We start from the raw sequence: 23120 nt of genomic DNA on the forward strand, positions 1-23120 counted from the left end.
GAGAAACAAATTTGAAAAATAATGTTAAGTGAAGACTTCTTTCACAGTGCAATCGCATTTTGTTAATAGTGAATAAAAATACTTAGATGTATGTGATTCAGTATTCTATGGTATTTTTATGTAGAGAAATAGCCAAAACGATATTTCACGCTCTATTAACATTCTGTTACCTTCCCAAATATTATTCCTAGTTCAGATTGAAATGATAATAAACGGTAAAAGAGAATACACAGTTCATCCGTACGGTTGTTTGCCGCGGAAGCCTGTTTTATATACTTAACGTAGTGCTTATACATATTTACGGCTTATACATATATATGAACGAAGATACATATGTATGTATTTATCTAGATACATAGTATGTATTTATATTTGCGGCATTGCTGTTAGATCGGTCGTTCGGTGCGCGGCTGTTGCACATACAATAAGTCAAGTTTGGTAAATCATATTACAATTTGCAAACATCTATTTAAAGCTCTGTGTAAAATATACCAAAAGCAATTAAACCAAAGATGCGTGTGTGTGTGCATGCGTGTGATTTGAAAATATTCTGTTGTGTAATTATTTTTAATATCCACACACTTATTTCAAATACATCGAATAAGAAATACATGCAGACAACGGCTCTGGGTATGTGTGCGCTAAAAACTGTGTACACTGTGAATGCATATGTATCACAAATAAAGTGTATAAAAAATCGAGGCAAATTTAGAGTTTGAGATATACATATATATATATATATATGTATATATACATATGTAGTCATATATATATATATATATATATATATATATATATATATATATATATTTGTAAATCTCGAATGTATATGCATATATAAATATATGATAGCCTTTGTGCATGTGTGTGCATATTCACAAACGAATGAAGATGTATCTTCATGTGTTTGTTGTGAATAAAACAGCAATGCAGTACATTTACACAAACCAATACAGCCGCACACACACACAGACATAAGATGCATGCCTGCCTACTGTCTGGACGAGAAATACATAATATACAACACATGTATAAGTATTTAGGTATATAGTTATGTATGTGCACCAGTGTATGTGTATGCTTGGGTATTGGTATTGGTATTTTTGGTATTGGTTTCTCTGCATTTTCCCAGCCAATAGCTGATAAAGCATCTGTCTCTGTTGTCGAAAGCACAAAAATAATAATTAAAATACATAAATTATAAAAAAAAATCGTTCAGGCAACAACCCGCTAAAAACTATATTTTTGTAATCTTTGTATTCTTTTGGTTTACACATGACTAAACATTATTGTCTAATGATTTAATTACCATAATTTTTGTAATTATTCGAAAACAACCGGCAAACATAATGTGCCAACATTATTATTTGCAAAAACAAAGTCGAAATGTATCGGTAATCGATATATGTATTTGCATTTTCTTGAAGCCTTTTCTCAGAAACTAAAATGACTGCGAGACTTTATTAGCTAATGTCCATCATCAATATTTTTCCAAGAGTACCACCAAAAAGATATTATCCCAACACAGGGTCGATATACATTCATATATATCGATATGCCCGTAGTGCGAATTGTCTATCTCTCGCCTCGTAAATATAGAAATATAGAAATAGAATATTTATTTTATTAAATTAAAATACACTATAAACAATTAGAAGGTTTTTCTTCGATTGGGTTATATTATTATGATTCCTTAAATTATAAAACGATTCTTTTAAATTTAACTAATAATTTTTGCGAATCGAAAGAAGAGTATTGTATTTTCGCTTGTATTTTTCACAGTTTTAGAGGATACATCCTCCCTCAGCTATTTACAAATTATAAGTTATATTCCTACTGACCGTACAAATTAGCAAAGCTCTAGTTGAAGACTCATAGTCTGTGAGTTTTTTAATACGTTAAAATCTATTTGAATATTTATATGTGAACTACTTTCAGTTTCGAATATGTATACATTAACCATTACATTAATCCATTATGGATCGTAATTATATCCTAAACCCATTAGAAATGGCAAATCAGGGTATGATTAACTATATGAGAAATGCAGGTCCAACTTATTTAAAAAAAAAAAATGATACCAGTTTTGTTTGAATGCTATCGATTAATAACTTTATCGTCAATTGTAAAATTATATATTCTATCTTGAGAGCACGGTCCCTAAATTCTTCTCTCAAAATTCACAAGAGGCGTATTTGAAATAGTGGAGACTTTGTGCACATTGTGTTGTGCATGTGCAAGTGTTGTTTCTTGTGTATGCAACACATAAGCGAAGAATTTTTGAAATATCAGATCCTCGAAGGATTCAGGGGATGACGCAGTCTAGCAGTCCTAGGGTTGTCCTGAAATTCCGGGACATGTCCTGCTTTTGGAGGTAATGTCCCGGTGTCCCGACCTGACACGAAATTTTCCCTGTTTTCTACGGTGGTCGTTGACCGTCCCGGAAAGGATTAGAGTTTTCTTACTTACATATTTTTATATTCATTCCCGAAAGTGAATTATTATACTCATTTACGAAAGTGAATTAGTATATTAGTTTTGTGCAATGTCCGTCATGCTGTCCGTTCGTCCGTCTGCCCGTCTGTCGGTATGAACGCAGTTTATTTCGGCGCTATTGAAGCTAGAGACTTGAAATTTGGAACACATACTCGTGTATATCTCCGATTTATAAAGTGTTAAAATTGGAAAATGCATTTTCAGAAATGCCAGAAATCATATTAGTTGAAGAGCTAGAAAGCTGAAATTTGGAATGCAGATCCGCATCGACCACCCAAGATCACGAGCTATGGTGGATATATGTACGCCCTTTGGGGGCGTGGAAAATCGGATACAACTGTATCTCCAAGAGTTTTACAGCTAGAGCGCTGAAATTTTGCAATTTAGCTAATGTTATGATTCTATAAAGTCTGCTGACTAAATATATGTCTACGCCCATTAGGGGCGTGGCAAATGAGACCTGAATATATAGTGATTTTTTAAATTCTGCTATATTTTGGACACTATTAATGCTAGAGACCTCAAATTTTGTATATATACTCAGGCTGACCACCCAAGACCAAAAAGCTTTGTCGGATATATGTCCGTCCACAGGGGGCGTGGCAAACCCCAAAAGGTTATATCTCCTAAAGTATAACAGCTAGAAGCATCAATTAACCCAAAATAATTTTTACGCATCTTTAGGGGCGTGGCATATCGAAAAATACCCTGTAACTTTCACATTTTTTAGCGTAAGCATTCAAACTTTGCAATTAGGGTACCGTTATCTCGTTCTAAGAACTGACCAAAAATGAGGTGTCTACGCCCAGTAGGGGCGTGGCAAATCGGGAAAAACTGCATTTTCTACAGTATTAGAGCTAAACTTAGCTACTAAATTGCTGATGGGATGTGAATGAGTATTCCGCAGCCGGTAACGCCCGACTGCAACGTTCTTACTTGTCGTATTGTCTATTATATATAAATGTGGGTATGTACACTTGTTCGCAAATGAAAAAATATGTTGTGTTTTTATTGGGAAGACACTGAAATATTATTACAGTCAGATCAGCCGTCCAAAATATGCTTTAATGCCTATGAGAAGATGGTGGAATTCTATAATCCCAATTCTATAATTTATACATATTTTAGGAGGGATCGATGGGTCTGGTTAGATAAAACTATTATGGAATCCAATGTATTTAAAATATATCTATAAAGAAGCAATCAATTCAATATTATTCTCTCTTCCCACTAGCATGCCATAAGCTTTTGGATTGAGGTCATACTCAAATTAACCAGCATCCTTACCTTCAAGTCCATAATGCATATTTTGCATTAGCGTACGGTATTAAGATACTGTCTGTAGATTTAAATACATATAATGTTTGTGTGTGAGTGCGATATACAACATCATGCATATAACCTATATGCACATGTACACACATTCATATATCGGCTAGCATATAAACCGGTTGGTATTAAAAGCGTAAGTGCTGCTTTCTTATACTCTTACTTGAAGATGTAATATGCGTAATATTTGCTCTTTTGAATTTCAATAAAAGCAATATATATACATATTTTGATCTAAGTATCAGTGTCTGTATTGCAATTGACCTACTGATATTCAGTCAGGATAAGGATTGGCATGGCTATGCTATTCACATTATTGACATGCTTTATTAAGGAGCGCATATTGCTATTGATACGAGCAATACTGATGACTAAAATTAATAACTTTAGATCCGTTTGCAAAATTTAGCGCATAAACGTGCATTTATATGCATACATCATATGCACATAGACATATGCATATATATTTTATTGTACATATGTATATTTCTACGACACATAGTTTCACATCTATGAACGTGGGTGTATGTGTGTGTATATCTACAAAATGTATAAAGCTAGCTTGCTTTTGGACATTTTGTGGCTTGCATTCGCATACATAGACACACACGCAAGCGTGAATATAGAGTCGGTGACGCCAACACAGCCACATTCGACTCTCATGCCATAAAAAAGAGAGAGCCAAATATACTACTACAGTGGGCCTACCATTCAACAATTTAATGTGATTTTTATATATGTATGTATATATAACTAATATTAATGTTAACATCATAAAACATGTAATATTACTTGAATTTAAAAAAAAGAAAATGCTAAATAGTAGCTTGAGGAATTACCTTTCCGATGAGGTCAATATAGTATATTTAATCTAATTAACAAAAATTATGCATAACTCGGAAAACACCAAATTTGAATATTCGGTTTTTCTTTAACAACTGACCAGGTTCGAGTTCTATTATCCATGTCTTTAGCTACGATATTGAAGATATCGTGGTTTTGTGACCTCGGCAGTCTGCCTGACTTCTCTATAGAGTTCAGGTATGTGAATATATATACATACATATGTTTTTATATATATACTTGTATTAGAGCCCCTTTAAAATCATCGAAAAAGAAGATCTGCAACGAATTGCATATAAAACCTCTGAAATAAATAATATATGTGTGTGTACGTATGTAGATATTTCAATCTTATGAGCGTGTAGCTTGCCTCGGTGTACGCAAACATTCGATGCAACTGTTTCTTTCGTGCTTCGATTATGTATTAGTATTATCCGAGGAGATGCAGTTGCTTCTGTGCTTTTGCTCTCATCGACCGACTCAATTTTAGTCGTCGGTTTTTATATTTGCTCGTCACGACGAATGCAATCAGGCTCACACACACGCATACATATATTTTTATATTTTGGCTGCCTACAATGACAAGCATGTATGTATATGTGTGTGGCACTATTGAAAATTTTCAATAACAATATATTCCTACAACATTTTTTATTTTGAATAAGTTTACAAAAATACTACTGTTTAAAGTTTGTATGTTAAATGTTATATGTTATATGCACGAACCTTTGTGCATCTATATATATGTACATAGATAGACAACTACTAGTATACATATGTATATTGTGTGCCGCCCACATGGGATGGATTTTAAAATGGTTGAAAAGCTGGCAATAGCAACAATAACAACAACCAGGACCACGAAGTATACAAAAAACTAATGCACTCAGAGTAGAACTGAACTGCGACCCTTGTATCAACAAAACTACAACAATATGAAAACACACCCACACACACACAGAAAACACACAGAAATAATCAGGTATATGTGGGCGCATGGCTGCATGTATACATTACTATGCATGTGTGCAGCTGCATTTATGTATGTGTCCACATGCATGTGCATGTACAGAATACAGCAGACGAAGTAGGCTTAGAGGAATCTGAAAAGTGACTGCCATTTGAATTAGTTATGGTATACTAGAGAGAACTAGTATGTTTCACTTGTGCGCTTTCATGCATGTAACTCAAAATTCATATACATAGATATGTACATGTGTATACCATTCAAAATTGTCGAATTATCGAAAACAGTAAAATAATTCTACTCTTACGAATTCTAGTAGAATACTAGTACCCTGCATTCATCAACAACCTACCGCTCGTTATAAAACAAATAAATAAAGTAAGAAAGTAGTGGAGACTGCTCGACTACGAGATCCTTTGAGCCCTTCGAGCGATAGCTATTTCAATCACACACACACACGCAAATTTTTGTTATTTTAGCTTCTTTTATATTTTTCAAATTTCATAAAAATGTTTCTTTTTGTATTATAAATACATATCTATTAAGCTTATTTATATATACATATATGGCTCACGCATATAAATTCCTCAATTCGGGCACTGTAAATGCCGATTGCCACGCCCCTAATGGCCGTAGACTCCTCATTTTTGACCAGTTCTTAGAACGAGCTAACAGTAACCTAAATTAAAAATTTGAATTCTTACGCTCAAAATATGTGAAAATTACAGGGTATTTTTCGATATGGGACTCCCCTAAAGAGGCGTAACAATTATTTTCGGGGCATCGATTACCAGTAACTCAACTATCCAAATTTGAAGCTTCTAGCTCATAAACTGTAGGAGATATAAACTTTTGCGGTTTGTCACGCCCCCTTTTGGGCTGACATATATCTACCATTGCTCGTTGGACTTGGGTGGTCAACCCGCGTATATATACAAAATTTCAGGTCTCCAATAGTGCCTAAAATATAGCAGAATTCGAAAAATCACTATATATTCAGGTCCGACTTGCGACGCCCCTAGTAGGCGTAGATATATAATCTTTTCACCCATATTTATAGAATCGAAACATCAGCTCAAATCCTAGTGAGCAAATATGGAAAATTTTAACACTTTATAAATCGGAGATATATGTATGTGTTCCAATTTCAAGTCTCTAGCTTCAATGGCGCCGAAATAAACTGCGTTTATACGGACAAACGGACGGACAGCAAGACGGACATTGCAGAAAACCAATTTACTCCTTTCACTTTCGTGAATGAGTATAAAAACCAAAACAAGTAAGAAAGCTCTAGTCGAGACTGCTCGCTATGAGATTCTCTGAACCCTTCGAGGAACTGATATTTCAGTAATTCTTCGCTTATTTTCTGCATACACAAAACAACACATGCACACAGGAACTAGCAAGTCTTAGCTGCAGTGTGTACAATTAATTGTTTAATAATTATGTACTATTTTTCTGTCTACATCAGTGATGCCATTTTTTCCTTTTCCCAGACAGATCTCTCCCCGGTCGGAAAAAATAGCAAACTATCCGAAATCTGTCCTTTTTTTGTGAATGGGAATCGGGTAATATATATATATATATATATATATATATAGTTATAAAATTACGTTTATATGAATAAAATCTTGTTATTTTTATTTCTAAATAAAAATGTGTTTCTGAATTCAATAGTAATATGCTTTCTGGGGTCTGCCACGCCTTATTCTGCCTGTTACATACATTTTAACAAAACCATTATACTCTGATTTCCCATTTTTAATAGGTTCAGGGCATAAATACCTGTAAGACTGTACAACATATAATTTCCCGATGTGTCAGCATGTGTGTGTGATTAATAGTCAGTCGTAACAACTACTTATCTATACATATATTTTACATATTAGCAAAATCAGCTTACTATATTTCCCATTTCAATAATGTGGCAATGTAATATTCCAGATCAGGACGAAGAGCTGTAGCAATTAGTTTCTGGTGTAGTTAATAAAATTTTGATTGTTACTAAGTCAAAAAACCCAGAGCACACATACACCTAAACACATTTTCTATGTACGTGTACCGTTACTTATCTCATCATATCGGTTTCCATTCCAGAAACGAAGATTTAACCTCTTTAATGAAGCCTAATCAACACGGGAAATGCAAGTGAAAAATTGTGCGCTACAGATAAGTCCGCTGATAAGTAGTTCCTTTACATTGATACTTAAAATAACCGGAATAACTATAGGGATATTATCTAGTAAAGATATCTTAAAGATATTAATACTCGTTGTCGAGTTGAAATATAGACTGGTTCAAGCACTGGCAATAGCTCTCACTAGAGTCGCGGGTGGAATGGCAGATACAGATACCACTGAGAATCAGGAAGCAGCAAGGTTAGCTATCAAGTGCGATGATTCTAACAGTTCCACTTTCATTAGCGATAAGTCCAATAGTATTGAAAAAAAGGAATATAATGGGATGAAACTGCATAATTCAGGAAGCGAAAGTAATCAAAAAGATCTATACTGTAAAGAGACAAAAGATGGTAAGGATAGTGATGACGATAATGATGATGGCGATGAAAATGATGCTAATGACAACATAGACGAAGAGGAGGAAGCAGCACATATAATATGCGATGAAACCAGAAATTCTGCTCTACAGCAGAATGATGCAAATGTGGCCAATTTTTGTCAGAAAGAAGTTGGCCAAAGTTTAGATGAGAGAGAAAGTGAAAAAGAATCCTCTGTCGATGTGGGCCAGAACCAAGTTCAGCCAATATATACCACAAATACGTACATTGCCCCGGAGCAAGCGTTAGTTACTAGAGTGGAACTAGTTGTACCAGCTCAACTAAATTCCGAGCAGATTCAGCATAGCAAGTTGCATTACAACAATAGCACTAGCCGCAACAACAACATCAACAGCAACAACACTACTAATACTACTACTACTGACGTCCAATTCAGCAGTGCAATGCCAGTAATGCCCACTGATAAAAACAATGGTTGTGAAACAGACTCCTCCTCTTCCAACGTGAATTTAAGGATTCCTACTAATTTAACATTAACGACAAAAACAACAGGTGATATTTTAAATACAGAAAGGCGAACTACAATTTGGACACCACACGACGACTATAAAGCCTCAGTATCTAGCGCTGACACGGCTTCAGTATCTGGCTCTGGCTCCGGCTCTGGTCATTTGGAGCAACTCACTAGCAATTCAGATCGTTTACAAATGAGCTGCACTGATTCGAATGGCTATAAATCAAATATGTTTGGCTCACAGCAAGAGCCACATCATCCCGCCGACCTGCTTTTGCAAATAGAAAAGGAAACAGCTGGAAACATAGGAAATTTTGGGCAGTTGCTGCCATTGGAGCAACATGAGCAACGACAACAACACTTCAATCAACAGCAACAGCAACAGCATCACTCCCACATGCAAACTCATTTACCGAGCAACATGTATGCACAAATGCTGCCCCAGCAGCAACATTCACATCAGCAGCAACAACATCAGCAGCAGCAGCCGCAGCCACTTCAACAACAGCTGCATCATCCGCAGCAACAGCACAACATACATCAAGAAAATATTCTGGAGCATCAGCAATCGCTACACTATGTCAATTATATACATCAGCAATATGCTCATGATCAATTGTTTGCGCTCCATCATTCTCATAATATTCAGCAACAGCAACAACAGCAGCAACAGCAGCAGCATGCTCAACAGCAACAGCATGCTCAACAGCAACAACATCGGCATCATATTGATTGCCATGGCCCGAGGCAACAGCAATCAACAATTCAGCATGCGATTTCTAATACACAGCAACAGATGCCGGAGCAATATCATGATCTTATGATCACCGAATATCACGAGGATCCCTGTTCAGGATACAACTTGTGAGTAACGTATGAAATTCAGTTGGTAGTCCAGATATACCTTCTACCACTTCTCAAGGCAATCTAACATATTTCATATTTTTCAGAACACTTTCTCCGAGCAATGCTAAAACAGAAAATCAAGATGATGGCTACGAGACAAGTGCTGGGGATGTTTTAACACCTAATTCACATAGTTCGTCCACACACTCGGTAACCCCGCAGCATCAGATGCAACATGTGGCACCGCTTGGCTTACTTGCACAAAGTAAACATGAAGACTTAAGCTTAAACTCGAAACATAATCAAAGTCAAGCGACTAACACATCTAGCAGTAGTCCGCAAGTGCGAGTGGCCCAAGGTGCTTTGTCTGCTCTATCAATGTCACAAAATGTTAGTGCTGATCCCTACAGCTTTATGGCCGAAGAGATGAGCATTCTGTCACCAGCTGGTCATTCAGCAGCTATCGATATGCCAGGTACCACATCCAATGCCTCAAGCTATTCACCTGTACCACAAGCTCAAGGCTCAGCACATTGTCGTGATATTGTTGTCACTGTTGCCCAAAAGCCCAGTGAAATATATAGCAACATTAAGGAACATCAGCAATCGCTCACGCCCAACAGCGAACCGCATACTGATTCTCATAGTACGGAAATTCGAATGGTTGGCGATGCATCCTCTCAAGATTCCAACAAATCCAACAATTTCGACTTGCAACAGGAGAAGCCAGGCTCGGGGTCCCAGCCAAAGAGAAGGGGTCGTAAAAAGAAATTAATTGAAGCAGACAATATGCAAATAGACACTGCACAGCCATGGTGAGTACTTGTTTAGCCTATAAGAACCAGAGTTTGCAAATACATTTCAAGAACATTTTATTATCAATCGATAAGACAGAAATAGGATGATATCTTCGCCAAAGCATTTCAGTTATAAATAAATCAAGTTGTATGTTAACTGTTGGCAGTACTACTGTCAGCACTCCCAATATCGACAACCGGATTAGATCTGTTGGTTGAAGCTTTAACATTTGCTGGTGCCTTTATTATTTCTGTTTCAAAGACCCTTTCATCTATCATACTCAGAATATAAATGTATTGCTGATATTACTCACTCACATACTCTTTCGTTTCCCTAATGAAAGAAATTTTTGGGTTCAGCCAGCCATGATAGTTGCCGGGCTGGTATACAACTTAGGTCTCGAAGAGATCGCTCTTGGTGGAATTGTATTGATATTGCAGGACCTCTAATATATAAGCAAATAATGATGGCCAATATCTAGTATGGATGGGAGACATCTTGAAAATTGCGCATATATTTCTAAGCTACTATTATATGGGTTTTCGTGTAGTAGATTTACTCCACCATATATTGGCTTTATCACACTATAATATTTTCTTTGCACACTCTACATCAATTTAGCGGTAGCAGAGATGGAGGTGTTGGCTCAGAAGATATGCTGGCCATGAAACCCAAAGAGCGTAAGAAGCACGACCGATTTAATGGAATGTCTGAGGCGGAAGTGATTCAGCGTACCATACCCGATCATCTTTGTGATAATCTCGATATTGTCATAGTGAGTTGTAAATTTCGTACAGTCCAGTTGTGCTGGAATACTTGTTGGAACTGATTTGATATAGAGTACGACTAATTTCTGGACTTTTTAACAAACAGGTGGGTATAAATCCCGGCTTGTTCGCTGCCTATAAGGGTCATCATTATGCCGGCCCTGGTAATCATTTCTGGAAATGCCTATACTTATCGGGCCTGACTCAAGAGCAAATGAGTGCTGAGGATGATTATACGTTGGTTAAGCATGGCATCGGCTTTACTAATATGGTAGCACGTGCTACCAAAGGCTCTGCGGATCTAACGCGCAAGGAAATCAAGGAGGGTAGCCGTATTTTGCTTGAGAAGCTGCAGCGCTTTCGACCCAAGGTCGCCGTTTTCAATGGCAAATTGATATTTGAGGTATTCTCGGGCAAAAAGGAATTTCACTTCGGTCGGCAACCTGATAGAGTCGAAGGCACTAATACTGTGAGTATATACGAATCTAATTTATTCTTAAAAGGTATCTTTTTATCTATTTATCTATTTTGCCATAACCTAATGCTTTTTATACCGTAAGCTTATTGCAAAATCCAATTTAAAGTATGATGACTTTTTAAAAGTGCATGTAAGTAAGAACTTAAAAGGATAGTCAGATGCTCGTTCGTATGAACGCAGCGATATCAGAGCGATATATTTAGTCAATTAAAGCATTCCTGTAGACGATATGCAGCAGCAATGGAATACTTGATCCCATTTCCGAATTATCGATGAAAATCGACCATTTGTTTGCTTTTCATCCTAACCAGAATATCACAAAAGTTGGACACATTTCAGATAATGAGAATATTCTTGAGATGAATACATAAATTTTAGATGGTTCAGGTTTTCGTTAGCACCCTCCCTTACCGCAGCATATTTGCGTAATATTAGAGACTCGTGCTTTGGCAAATATCAATCTAAATTTCAGTTTTCCACAATGAAACTTAATCTAAATAAAAGTTATGCATTTAACTTCTAAACATGCTATTTAATTTAAGGTTATCCATCTTATTTTCTATTCTACATTCCAGTATATTTGGGTGATGCCTTCATCTTCGGCGCGATGCGCTCAGCTGCCTCGTGCTGCAGACAAAGTGCCATTTTATGCAGCGTTGAAAAAATTTCGGGACTTTCTCAACGGTCAAATACCGCAAATGGATGACTCGGAATGCATATTCACAGAGCAGCGTATTAGGCAATGCTGCGAACAGCAGGAGTCCGTTAAGAATTTGCCAACGCCAGCCAACTCCAATAATAATAATAGCTCTAATAACAATATGGAGCAACAATCTAGTCTTATGTTTGTCGACAATGTCAACAATAACCCCAGCACTAATAATAATAATAATGAGCCCATCACAGATTGCGCGAATAAACTTCTGGACAAACAGCTGTTGCCGCACTTCAGTAGCAATACAAATCCAAGTTTGAGCAACGTGAATCCCCGTGATGGTTTTACCTATGCCAGCAATGAGGAGTCAATGCGTAACAGCAATGAGCACAATTACTTACCTGTATTTGGGAATACACAGGCGGCACCACCGTCGCTGCCTGAAAAGAAAAAACGTGGTCGCCCCAAAAAAATTAAAGGCCAAGACTTAATGGACCCTGCAAACGGGGGCAAAGTGCAGCTAATGGTCCAGCACGATTTCAATAACATTTTGAATTTATCGATGATTGCAACAAACGCTAATAGTAGCAACGGCAACGGTACTGAGTTACCCACTAAGAAAAAACGTGGCAGACCCAAAAAACTAAAGCCCAGCCTAGAGAACATGTTGATAAACGTCAAGCAACAGCATCATCATCATCATCATCAGCAGCAGCAGCAGCAGCAGCAGCAGCAGCAGCAGCAGCAGCAGCAGCAGCAGCAGCAGCAGCAGCAGCAGCAGCAGCAGCAACAACAACAACAGCAACAATCGGCAAATGCAACACCAACTGGAGGCATGATTTCGATTTCAATGGAGCATAATACTGCATCCCCACAGAGTCAGAGCCATCAAGCGCTACCTAGCTTATATAATACGCCGCCGCCTTCACACATATTATATACAGCATCTGCGTCGCCAATGGCTTCGCCAGCTCTAAACTGTAGCTACCCGCCAGTCGGTCAAGACCAGCAACAGCAGCATATGCAGCTTATACAAACAGATCATCACCAAATGCAGGCTGCTGTTGGCGCAGTCATCAGAGATCAACCTCATTTAGGCGAAACACCACCGCCGAGCTCGCCAAATATTTGTACTGGGGTTGACTTTGAGCCGCCAAGCGAGCAGAATGATGGCCAGGACACTAATCTACTGACCCGGTCGGCAGATAAATCGCAAATGGAGCCACTGACACATGTACCCGAACATTATCAGCAGTGGATACATCATCAGCAACAGCAACAACAATCCGCCCAAAAGCTCAATCAATCCCAATCTTCGCCCGTTAGTCACTATCAACCGCAAGCGCAACTTAACTATCTACCAGATCCGGCTGAGCATTGGCAACGCTATACTGAGCACAGCAATAGTCGATCTTACATGGTATCCTCACCCCACTCAAATCATAATATAAATGTAAGTCCGCAACTGACTAGTAATACGCCGTCAAGTCAAGTTGCCTCCGCCGATATGTCGCGTAAGAGTTTGTCGGGTCTAGAATCTCTCGTTGATCAAATACCAACAATAAGTGAGCATGAAACCAACGTTATATCCACAGCAACAGCAGCTGCGGCAGCCGCTGCTGTTGAAAGTCGTTTATTGGGACTACAACAACAGGAGCAGCAGCACCAGCAGCACCAGCAGCACCAGCAGCAACAGCAGCAACAGCAGCACCAGCAGCACCAGCAGCAACAGCAGCAACAGCAACAGCAGCAACAACAGCAGCAGCAAAAGAATGTTCATACGGAATCTACATCGAACAACAATGTGATTAGCAACTTTTCTGTTAGCAGTTTGGCCGCATCGTCAGCTACAACGAATATTGATGCACATTTGGACCAAACGAACAGCAGTGCTAGCAGGCCCGAGACCAGCAGCAACACAAATACCAGCAATAACAACAACAGCGACTACCCCAATCATAGTCAGGGTGGCTATGCACATCCACATGCTAGCCATTTGATTAGCTCCGCGTTGGTAACAGCAACAGCTGCTGATGGAAGTCAACCAGTGATGCATCCACATCCACACCCACATCCGCATTCGCATTCACATCCGCAAATGTATATGGAACATATGCACATGGCCCATGCGATGCCAACGGTGAATGTCAACCCAATGTACGCTCCGCCTTATGGTCCACAGCATGGTGCATCAGCACCCGAATATGGTCCCTACAGCGTGCAGAGTGGTACGCCTGCATTGCATGTGCCCAGCCCAAATTATCCATATGCCCACTATGGGCAACAGGCTAATTACACTGGCTTTGCACATGCACATCAGCACCCGCATCCACACCCACATCCACACCCGCATTCGCATCATCCGCACCATCACGTAGGACATCCAGCAGCGCACCATTTAAGCGTCTTTGACCGGCTTAAGCCGACGGATATGAGCGGCTATACGGGATACTAAAAACAACCACAGCAGCTACAATATAAGTTCATTTAGCAATCTCTCCGGCTAAGCCGGTCATACATACATACATACATACATATATATATATATATATATATATATATATATATATATATAGTTTTCAGTAACATTAACAATTAAACAAGATAACCAAAGATTCCGCGTAATAAATTTCTTTTATAAGCATTAACGAAAGCTTAAGCGTAATAAATTAAACATATAAATATATATACATATATATGTTTATATTTTTATTTATTTTATTTTATTTGAAGCTGAAAAACGTAAGACATTAGTTCATTTTATACAATAGACGTGTTATATATCCTATAACTATTCAAATTATTGAAGTCTACAATATTCGAATATAGAAATAGATTATGTTTATATAGACTCAGTTACTCTTCTTTCTCTCTCCTATTTTATTAATTTTTTTCTTTCTGTGCAGACAATACTTAAAATATGAACTTACTATGCTGATAGATTGGTATGTGGAGTCTATACTAAAATAAGAACAATGCAAAAAAACGTGATATATGAAACAGTTATTATCGTTGGTGTTTTACGCTTAAGTTTAAGAACTAGAATTTTCCCACTTTATGATTTATTGATTAAATTAGGTTTTCGTTCTTTTATTTATTTTGCATTTCCATTTATGTTGTTGTAAATATCAACAATGGCGCTGTTATCATATAATAAAAATTGCTTTGTTCTCTTGTACATTACAATATCTCGTTCTCGTCAAAAGTCTGCGAAAAACGGAAAACAAATATTTGTTTAAAAAAGATATCACAATGAGCACATTATAGGTATATCTTGATTTTTACTTAAAATTCTAGCAAAATTAATTGTTTAATTATTTGGTAGGCAAAGCAATGGCATCTTAGATCTTAATTGCGTTTGATTGCATTATAAACTATCTACTTTTGCTCTAGCTAGATTTTATCGCCGATGTGTATAAGACCACATTTATATTCAATATATATATATATATATATATATATATATTGAATATACATTTTTTTTGTCTGAACAAACGAGTTGGTGGTATTTGTAATATACATACATATATCGATAATCGACGTTGTGTAGAACTGCTCTAATATTATATATACACATATAAATACTATGTTTATACGCCTACATGTTATTTTTATTATTATTTTTTGTATTGTGTTGACAATTATTGACTGGTTACTAGTTGAACGAAAGTAATTTCAGATATATTAAATATAATATTGAAAAAATTATTATTTACTAGACTGTCCGTGATTTCTGATTTCTTATTGGCGGCGTATAAACGTAGCTCCAATTATACGTATTAAGCATGAATTTTAATAAGTACTCACTTTAAATGTCATCTATAATATTTCGAGTGATTTCTAAACTTAACAAGCTTATAGCTATGTATGTGAAAGGTTAGGGCTTATGGATAAGATCGGTATACTTAATATGTAGATAATTGCATTTACATTCGTCTAAATAATACCATTTCGAATAAATGTTTTGGTTTTTATGTACACTCATACAATTTTTAATATAATATCCATATATAGCGATATGTATGTGCTTCTTTCTGAAATCTCTTTAGCTTCAGTGACTTGCGAGATGCGTTTATACGAGATAAGTTCATAACTTCATACGGTTGGATAGACCGATAGCTGGACAGAATAATAGGCGAACAGGCACACATGGATAGCTTGACCCATCTAGTTCTTATAAATAATGTTTAATATAATCATGTACTTTTTGAGGTCTGCTAATCCTAATCGTTAAAATCGCACGCAGCAGGTAAGAAAACTAATAAATACGTGTATTCACAGTCACATTTAAAGTACATTTACCACATCTGGCTGGGTATTACGGACTGCAGAATACTCATCCACTGCCCAAACGCTGCCAGATCGATTTTCCACTCCCACAGTTTTGAGTTTAGATATATCCGCCATATCCTTTTGATCTGGAGTTGTACATATATACATATCTACATAAATATGTATTTATATGTGCCACTGTTAAAAGACACAGACTCAATCACGTGGTATACATATTCATCCAGTTCATCCACAAGAAAAGTTATTCAAGACTAAGTTCCCATAGTAAGCCACCATTGCAGCCAATGCGTGTTTATGCGTGCGTACGTAGTATGTATGCTTGTGTGTGTGCGTGTATGTGTGCATATGCGAATAAGTAAGAAAGCTCTAGTCGAGACTGCTCGACTATGAAATCCCCTGAACCCTTCGAAGAATTGATCTAGTCAGTGACAGAACTCTTGAAAGGGTTGGCATTGCTCAAATTATTTGCGAATTATTTGCGTTTTCATGATTTAATAATGATAATATTTGGTTCCATGTTCAAGCACAAACATAGACGTCTTAACATCGATTTTGTAATGGAAAACAGCACCATCGCAAAACACCAGATCGAAGTTCTGAGTGAAATTCTGAATTATATTTATATTGAGAATGTAAAACATCGATACAATACATATGGTTAGTGCTGCTACTAGTCCATTTGCCAATTGCAAAAATTAGTTATAGTCACTGGCTAGTGAACATATGGTTAGTAGCTGGGCGAAGCGTACTCCTCGTCATGGAACCAGCTTTGCCGTTTTTTCTGGAGCAAAACAAGGTAGATCATGCAAAAAAATAAAAATAAAAAAGTCCACACAAGTCGTGAGCAACAAAAATAAATAAAAAAAAAAAACTGTTATATTTCATAAACTTAATAAGGTCTTTTAACACATTCAAAAAGAAAAATATATACATATAATGTCAAAACAATAATTTAAAAAAAGGCTATTATCTCGTCACAGCCCTTCTCTTCCTGATAGCATTCATTTTTATCTACATACATACATATGTATAGCTCTCAAAGCCTCTTAAGATCGTCATAAAAATACGGAGCTAAAATGTTTTTAATAACATGCACTTCGTGCGATGCAGCTTTATTTTTTAAAGCTGAGCATCTGTCATGAAATTTTTTTGGCATAGATCACTAAAATGATCTACAGGAAAAATTGCCGTATGCTCAACTATGAACATACAAAGGAACTATCTCTTGTTAATAGTCTTTGGCACTGATTGTTGGTGCCCTTCCAATGCGCCAATATGCCTTTTCTTTGAAGCATGTACGCGCGAATCGCTAATTCGCAATTCGTAATATTGCTTTAGCAATAGCTACAGTTAAGTCCTTCCTCAACCAATATTTAAACTCTGAGCTGTGCAGCCTAACATCACGAACTTTCTGCTTGTACAATTCTTTTGGCATTTGAAATGTATTCGTAAAAGTTTTACGGTAATACACATTAATTAGAGGTGACAATATTGGCGAAAATTTGAATAGCCTAGTGGCGGGAGACTGTGCGATAATAATGGTTGCTTCGTCGATAAATTTTCTATTTAAATACTAAATAAGGTATGCAGCAAAAAAAAATACTGATCAAATTAAAAAATAAAAATCATAAATTTGAAAAAAAAGCTCGAATTCTCGCTTCCCTCTGTTTTACAATTTTTTTTCGCATTCTAACTGTAAAAAAAGCCATTTCTGACGGGAAAAGGCGTGGAACATCTTTTTTGCCAGACACATCATTATTAAACCTAAAATAATAGACAGCATTTGAATGTGTTAGTTTTTATTTTATTTATAATTTTATAATATCTGCACATCTTTTGCCATTTATTATAATAGGAACTTTATATATATATATATATATATATATATATAGATTATACATACATTTTATATAATATATTTCTCTGCAAGCATTGCAGCAACTCTTGATTAACATTATGATTATTGTTGTTTTGTGTGCCGACACTTACACGGAATAAATGCTTGCAAATATGTATGTATGTATATGCTTGCTTGCTTATATATGTATACATGTGTGTGTGTATGTGTGTGATATGTCGCCAACTTTTAGGGGTATATTGGTTGCCATATACATAGGTCCGCAGATGAAGTAATTCGACAAGCAGTTGTTTGAGTGTGTTTATGTCTGTGTGAGAATAAATCAAAAGTAATATAAGGAAGCTATATGCAACTCATGCACTCTTTTCTATATTTTTTTTCAACATTACAATTGTTTTCCATTTCAGTTATGAATTTCCTTGCGAGGTCTATAATTTATTATATATGTATGTATATATTTTTGCATATTAGTACGTTCTTATAGTTAAAGAAATATTATTATTATTTTTAATGCTATAGGAACTTTTAATTTAAAGTTTGTTTCTTAAACTCCGAAATTTAGTTTATGGGATTTCTTGTATACATTACAATTGTTTTCCATTTCAGTTATGAAATAACTGTAATATATATAATATAATAATAACAAAAAGAAAGTTTAAATTAACTATTTGGTTTCGATTTCGTCATTACTTAGCAATGATCGATTCAATATTCAGCAAATAAAAAAAAATGGTTTTTAATGGAGTGTACAATAGTAAAATATATATTTTGAAATTCTTCAAATACACCTTTCGAGAATTAAGTAGTTTAACGCACACACATTTCACATTTTGAAATGTAGCATATCAACTGTAATAATATTTGCCGTTGTCTTGCAACAAATTTATTTTTGGATCACCCCCGGATCACATTCCCCTTAAATCTGTTCGTCTTCTTCGTCTTGTGCCTAGACCTAATCAATAATGAAATCAATAACTAAAGTACTCATGGCGTGGGTGCCCCGCTACGAGAAACCACGAAGTGTCTACAGATGAGATACCTATAGCCTGGATTCAAATTGAAAGTGTTCAGTTCGCTGAGAGATTGTCAGAAAAAGCTTGCAGAGCGCCTTGTACAACACTCGATGTTATCAATACTACTAAAGATAACGCATACCAATGCATTTTGTCTTAAAGAGAATTGTATTTTCTTAACGATGCATTCCGTTTTCAGCAGGACGGAGCGTGCTCGCACACTGCAAAAGTAAGCTTCCAAAGGAGCCACAAAGGAACATTTCCGACTTGAAAACCAAGTTGCAAGAGATGTAGGAATTAAATTCTCAAGAGAACTGCAAAAACTTGGGCTTAATGCGTATTACAGGTTAAAGGCGACGTTACACAATTGTAATGTTAATTAAATTGTTGTTTTAAGTATGATAGGAAACCATATTATGCAGCGCGCGAATTAATAGTGGTAATTTTTTTCATCTCAAGTTTATCTTTTAAATAAATTACTCATATTGTTGTTGTTGGAAATAGAATAAACCTTAAACCTTAAAGACAAAGTACATTGGAATGCGTTATCTCTAGTAGTATTGATAATGAAGTGTGTTCAATCATTAGTGGTTGGGGCTCGTATGTATACGTACTGCCAGTAGCAGTACATCCTCTCCAGCCTTTTTGAACTGGAATCAAGATCGCAGTTTTATATTTTCATTTTAGTGAGGATAACGCATAAGAACAGATATATTTACAAATGTTATTAGAGATGGTGATGTTCATATATAACGGTATAATATTTGACACTGTTATGGAAGCTTAAAACATATTTAACAAAAGTTGCAAAAAATAAAATATTATAACTATTAATTCCAATTTAATTGTGAAGTAGATTTGCGCTCGCGAGCGAAAAATCAATTCCAAGATAGCTGGCATATCATTGAAGTTTGATTCATTTGAAGATATAATTAGCTGATTTGATAAACAAATTTTTAATTGTCTTGCGTATTTTCGAAGGACTGTATATGCATTTATCATTTATAATAAAAACATAATATTATAATAGGGTATGATCGCCTGGTATATTAAGGTGCCATAGTGAGGACCTGTAGAGTAGAACTTAACTATCTGATATCTGTCGTATATTTAGAAGAACTTGGGGAACTTAATTTGAAATATTTCGAAGTAATACATAATTTATTTATATTTTTATCGTTCGACAAAAGGAATAAATAAAACTATGACTTTAGTCAATAAGTCAATCAGTCAGTTAGTCAGTTAGTTAGCCAGTCGCGTCTCGCTACAAAATGTATGCATATTTAAATATATAGGAACACATGTAAATACAAATACGCGAATATATGTGAAACTACAGCATTGGCACATTTTCTAAAATAATTTGTTTTTGCATACGCATGCACACCTGTTGTTTCTTTTGAATGTACATTCGAAAAAGTTATAACTCATAATTTGACACAATTAAAAACATAATAGTAAAATATATGTATATGTAGGTGTTTTCAGACGTCAAAATATTGAGCATTTGGGTGTATATATATGCATACATATGTATGCCATTTATAGTGCTCTCCGGCAAGCCGAAACTGACATCTGTGTTCAGATGTTTCATTTTTTTAAATATATAGTTATATATTGTTTAATTAATATATCTTAAATAGAAAATAAAGGCATAAAGCAATATAATGCTAGGAACTCAGTTTGCATCTCTCTAATTCGAGCTTTTTTTCTCGTGTCATCTAGTTTTGCGTAGTTTTACATATAAACCATCATACATATATATATATATATATATATATATATATATATATATATATATATATATATATATATATATATATATATATGGTTTATATGTTTGCATGTACGTATTACACTAAGTATATATTGAGAGAACATAATTATCAGTTAACTGCAAACCCTGCAGACAACGAGAGATTTGCAGTATTCTTTTATAATTCCCTTTCTATTCTCCTTTTTTAAGTTTTCGTTATAATTTTTTTTTTTTTTTTTTTTTTTTTGAATTTGAATAGTTAGGAACACTTCCGTATATTTCTTATGTTAAATATTTATATAATCTCGTTAGCTTACACATACATTATGTATAAATTTAGTCGCATTAAATTTCTTTAAAATAGGAACTTTCAAGTTTACATATAGTAGTTAAGATATATAAATATATATTTATATATATTTGGGTTTCATTAAATAATGATTTAATATCCTCCTCCTTCTCTTCCTTTCTATTTTTTGTTTTATTTCGTCGAATTATTTTCTGTAAATAAATAAATATATATAATCTTAGATACACGTACGGAGAGAGATAGACACAGACAGAGACAGAGAGAAAGAGAAAGAGAGACATACACATCTCTATCTCTCTCTCTCTATACTTATACGTATATAGAGGTATATACAGGAACTTACCTCAGAAATCATATAAAGTCAATTAGTGAAAGCATTCCAAATTATTTCCCACCTATAACTGTTCAGAAAAAAATTCTTTACTACTGCTTACCGATTTGTTTTTAATTTCAAGTCGTGAGTGAACGACTTGTCGCATACCCTATACTCTTCACATATATATATATATATATATATATATATATATATATATATCATATATATGTACATATCGGCGCATTCCCGCGAAATGATTATATGTTGATTTTTTGCGATTCTTTTAACATTTTAATATAGAGCGCCTAGAAAACGTCCGTCTCACATACTTGCAAAAAATAACAAGTGAATTCGCTCTAGATTCGGAAAATCAATTTCAATTTAAGCGTATGAATACTAACATAAAGTAACATAATTTAAAGAGAGCTTCTTCTGTAAAATTACATTTTGACATAGGATCATTTCGCGGGAATGCGACGATATGCATATTCAGTCGACTCTTGGTATTTCAAACCTGCGATATTTCGAACCTCTCATTTATTTCAAAGTAATCACGTGTCCCCTACAAATTCTCTTTATATTTCGAATTATTCCCACATATTTTATGCACTCAGTAATTCAGTAATCCTTTTCAAAGAACAATTAATTTGATAATACAATTACAAATATGTAAAATATCAGCAGTTTAATAAAAACCCTTGATAATCCGAAATCTTATTCATTTTCTCTAAAAAATTTCGAACCATTTAATATTTCGAACATTCGATAATTCGTAGTATTTTAAGAGTCCCTTAAATTTCGAAACACCGAGAGTCGACTGAAATAGATAATATTTTGAACGCACTTTCAGTGTATTTAAGGGTATAATATATAATAAGCAGAAGCATGTTAGTTGAAAAATTAAAAACAAAAAACAAAATTGATTAAAAATTAGATTTTAAAATTTTAATAAAACAAGAATTTTTTTTACAGAATTTTAAAAATTATAATCATTTGAGTTTGTAATTGTTTTTGTTTATATTGTCATACTCAAAAAACAATGATCGTTGACGTATGTATCAATCTATCAATCAGGAATTACATATATGTATATTCATTCATTAACACTTTCATATATGTATATGAATATAATACATACACACATTTATGTATGCATACGCATGTTTATAAGCTAGAGCACTTTTAGTGTTGAGTGTAAACTGGAAGATTGTGTTTCCTGGTTCATTAGAGATATTACTACATACATAAGTATAGCTTTTTCTTAATTATTTGATGCTTAAGACACACATTAATTGTCAGTTATGTTAGCATATCATTCGCACTTACTAAATACCTATCCATTATGAATAAAAATTGCGAGGCA

The 23120-nt window shown here is 35.1% G+C and overlaps 2 protein-coding genes across 2 annotated transcripts in view; one reads left to right on the forward strand and one right to left on the reverse strand.

The window, feature by feature from the left end:
- The first annotated feature begins 221 nt into the window (after window positions 1–221).
- On the forward strand, window positions 222–16191 carry LOC6585796. Its single transcript, XM_044007164.1, has 7 exons — window positions 222–438; window positions 7733–9531; window positions 9618–10328; window positions 10933–11086; window positions 11185–11547; window positions 12132–12887; window positions 12996–16191. Exons 2-7 carry the CDS (start codon window positions 7778–7780, stop codon window positions 14664–14666), a joined length of 5409 nt encoding a protein of 1802 aa, XP_043863099.1. The 5' UTR covers window positions 222–438; window positions 7733–7777; the 3' UTR covers window positions 14667–16191.
- A 5593-nt stretch (window positions 16192–21784) lies between these two features.
- Window positions 21785–23120, reverse strand: part of LOC6585797 (zinc finger protein 2) — a 51295-nt gene continuing 49959 nt past the window's right edge. The window contains exon 12 of the mRNA XM_032732909.2: window positions 21785–21842. Coding sequence (XP_032588800.1) covers window positions 21826–21842 — 17 coding nt within the window. The 3' untranslated portion in view covers window positions 21785–21825. The remainder of the gene's footprint in view (window positions 21843–23120) is intronic.

The sequence above is a fragment of the Drosophila mojavensis genome, unplaced genomic scaffold, assembly GCF_018153725.1.
Source record: "Drosophila mojavensis isolate 15081-1352.22 unplaced genomic scaffold, ASM1815372v1 contig_151, whole genome shotgun sequence".
Classification (NCBI taxonomy): Eukaryota; Metazoa; Arthropoda; class Insecta; order Diptera; family Drosophilidae; genus Drosophila; species Drosophila mojavensis.

Bases quoted from the DNA above. Each gene is read 5' to 3' on its own strand.
- LOC6585796 (XM_044007164.1), top strand. From the start codon at position 7,778: ATGCAAGTGAAAAATTGTGCGCTACAGATAAGTCCGCTGATAAGTAGT. The intron at 11,548-12,131 runs GTGAGTATATAC...TCTACATTCCAG, and splicing joins GAGTCGAAGGCACTAATACT to TATATTTGGGTGATGCCTTC. The intron at 12,888-12,995 runs GTCAAGCAACAG...CAGCAGCAGCAG, and splicing joins TAGAGAACATGTTGATAAAC to CAGCAACAACAACAACAGCA.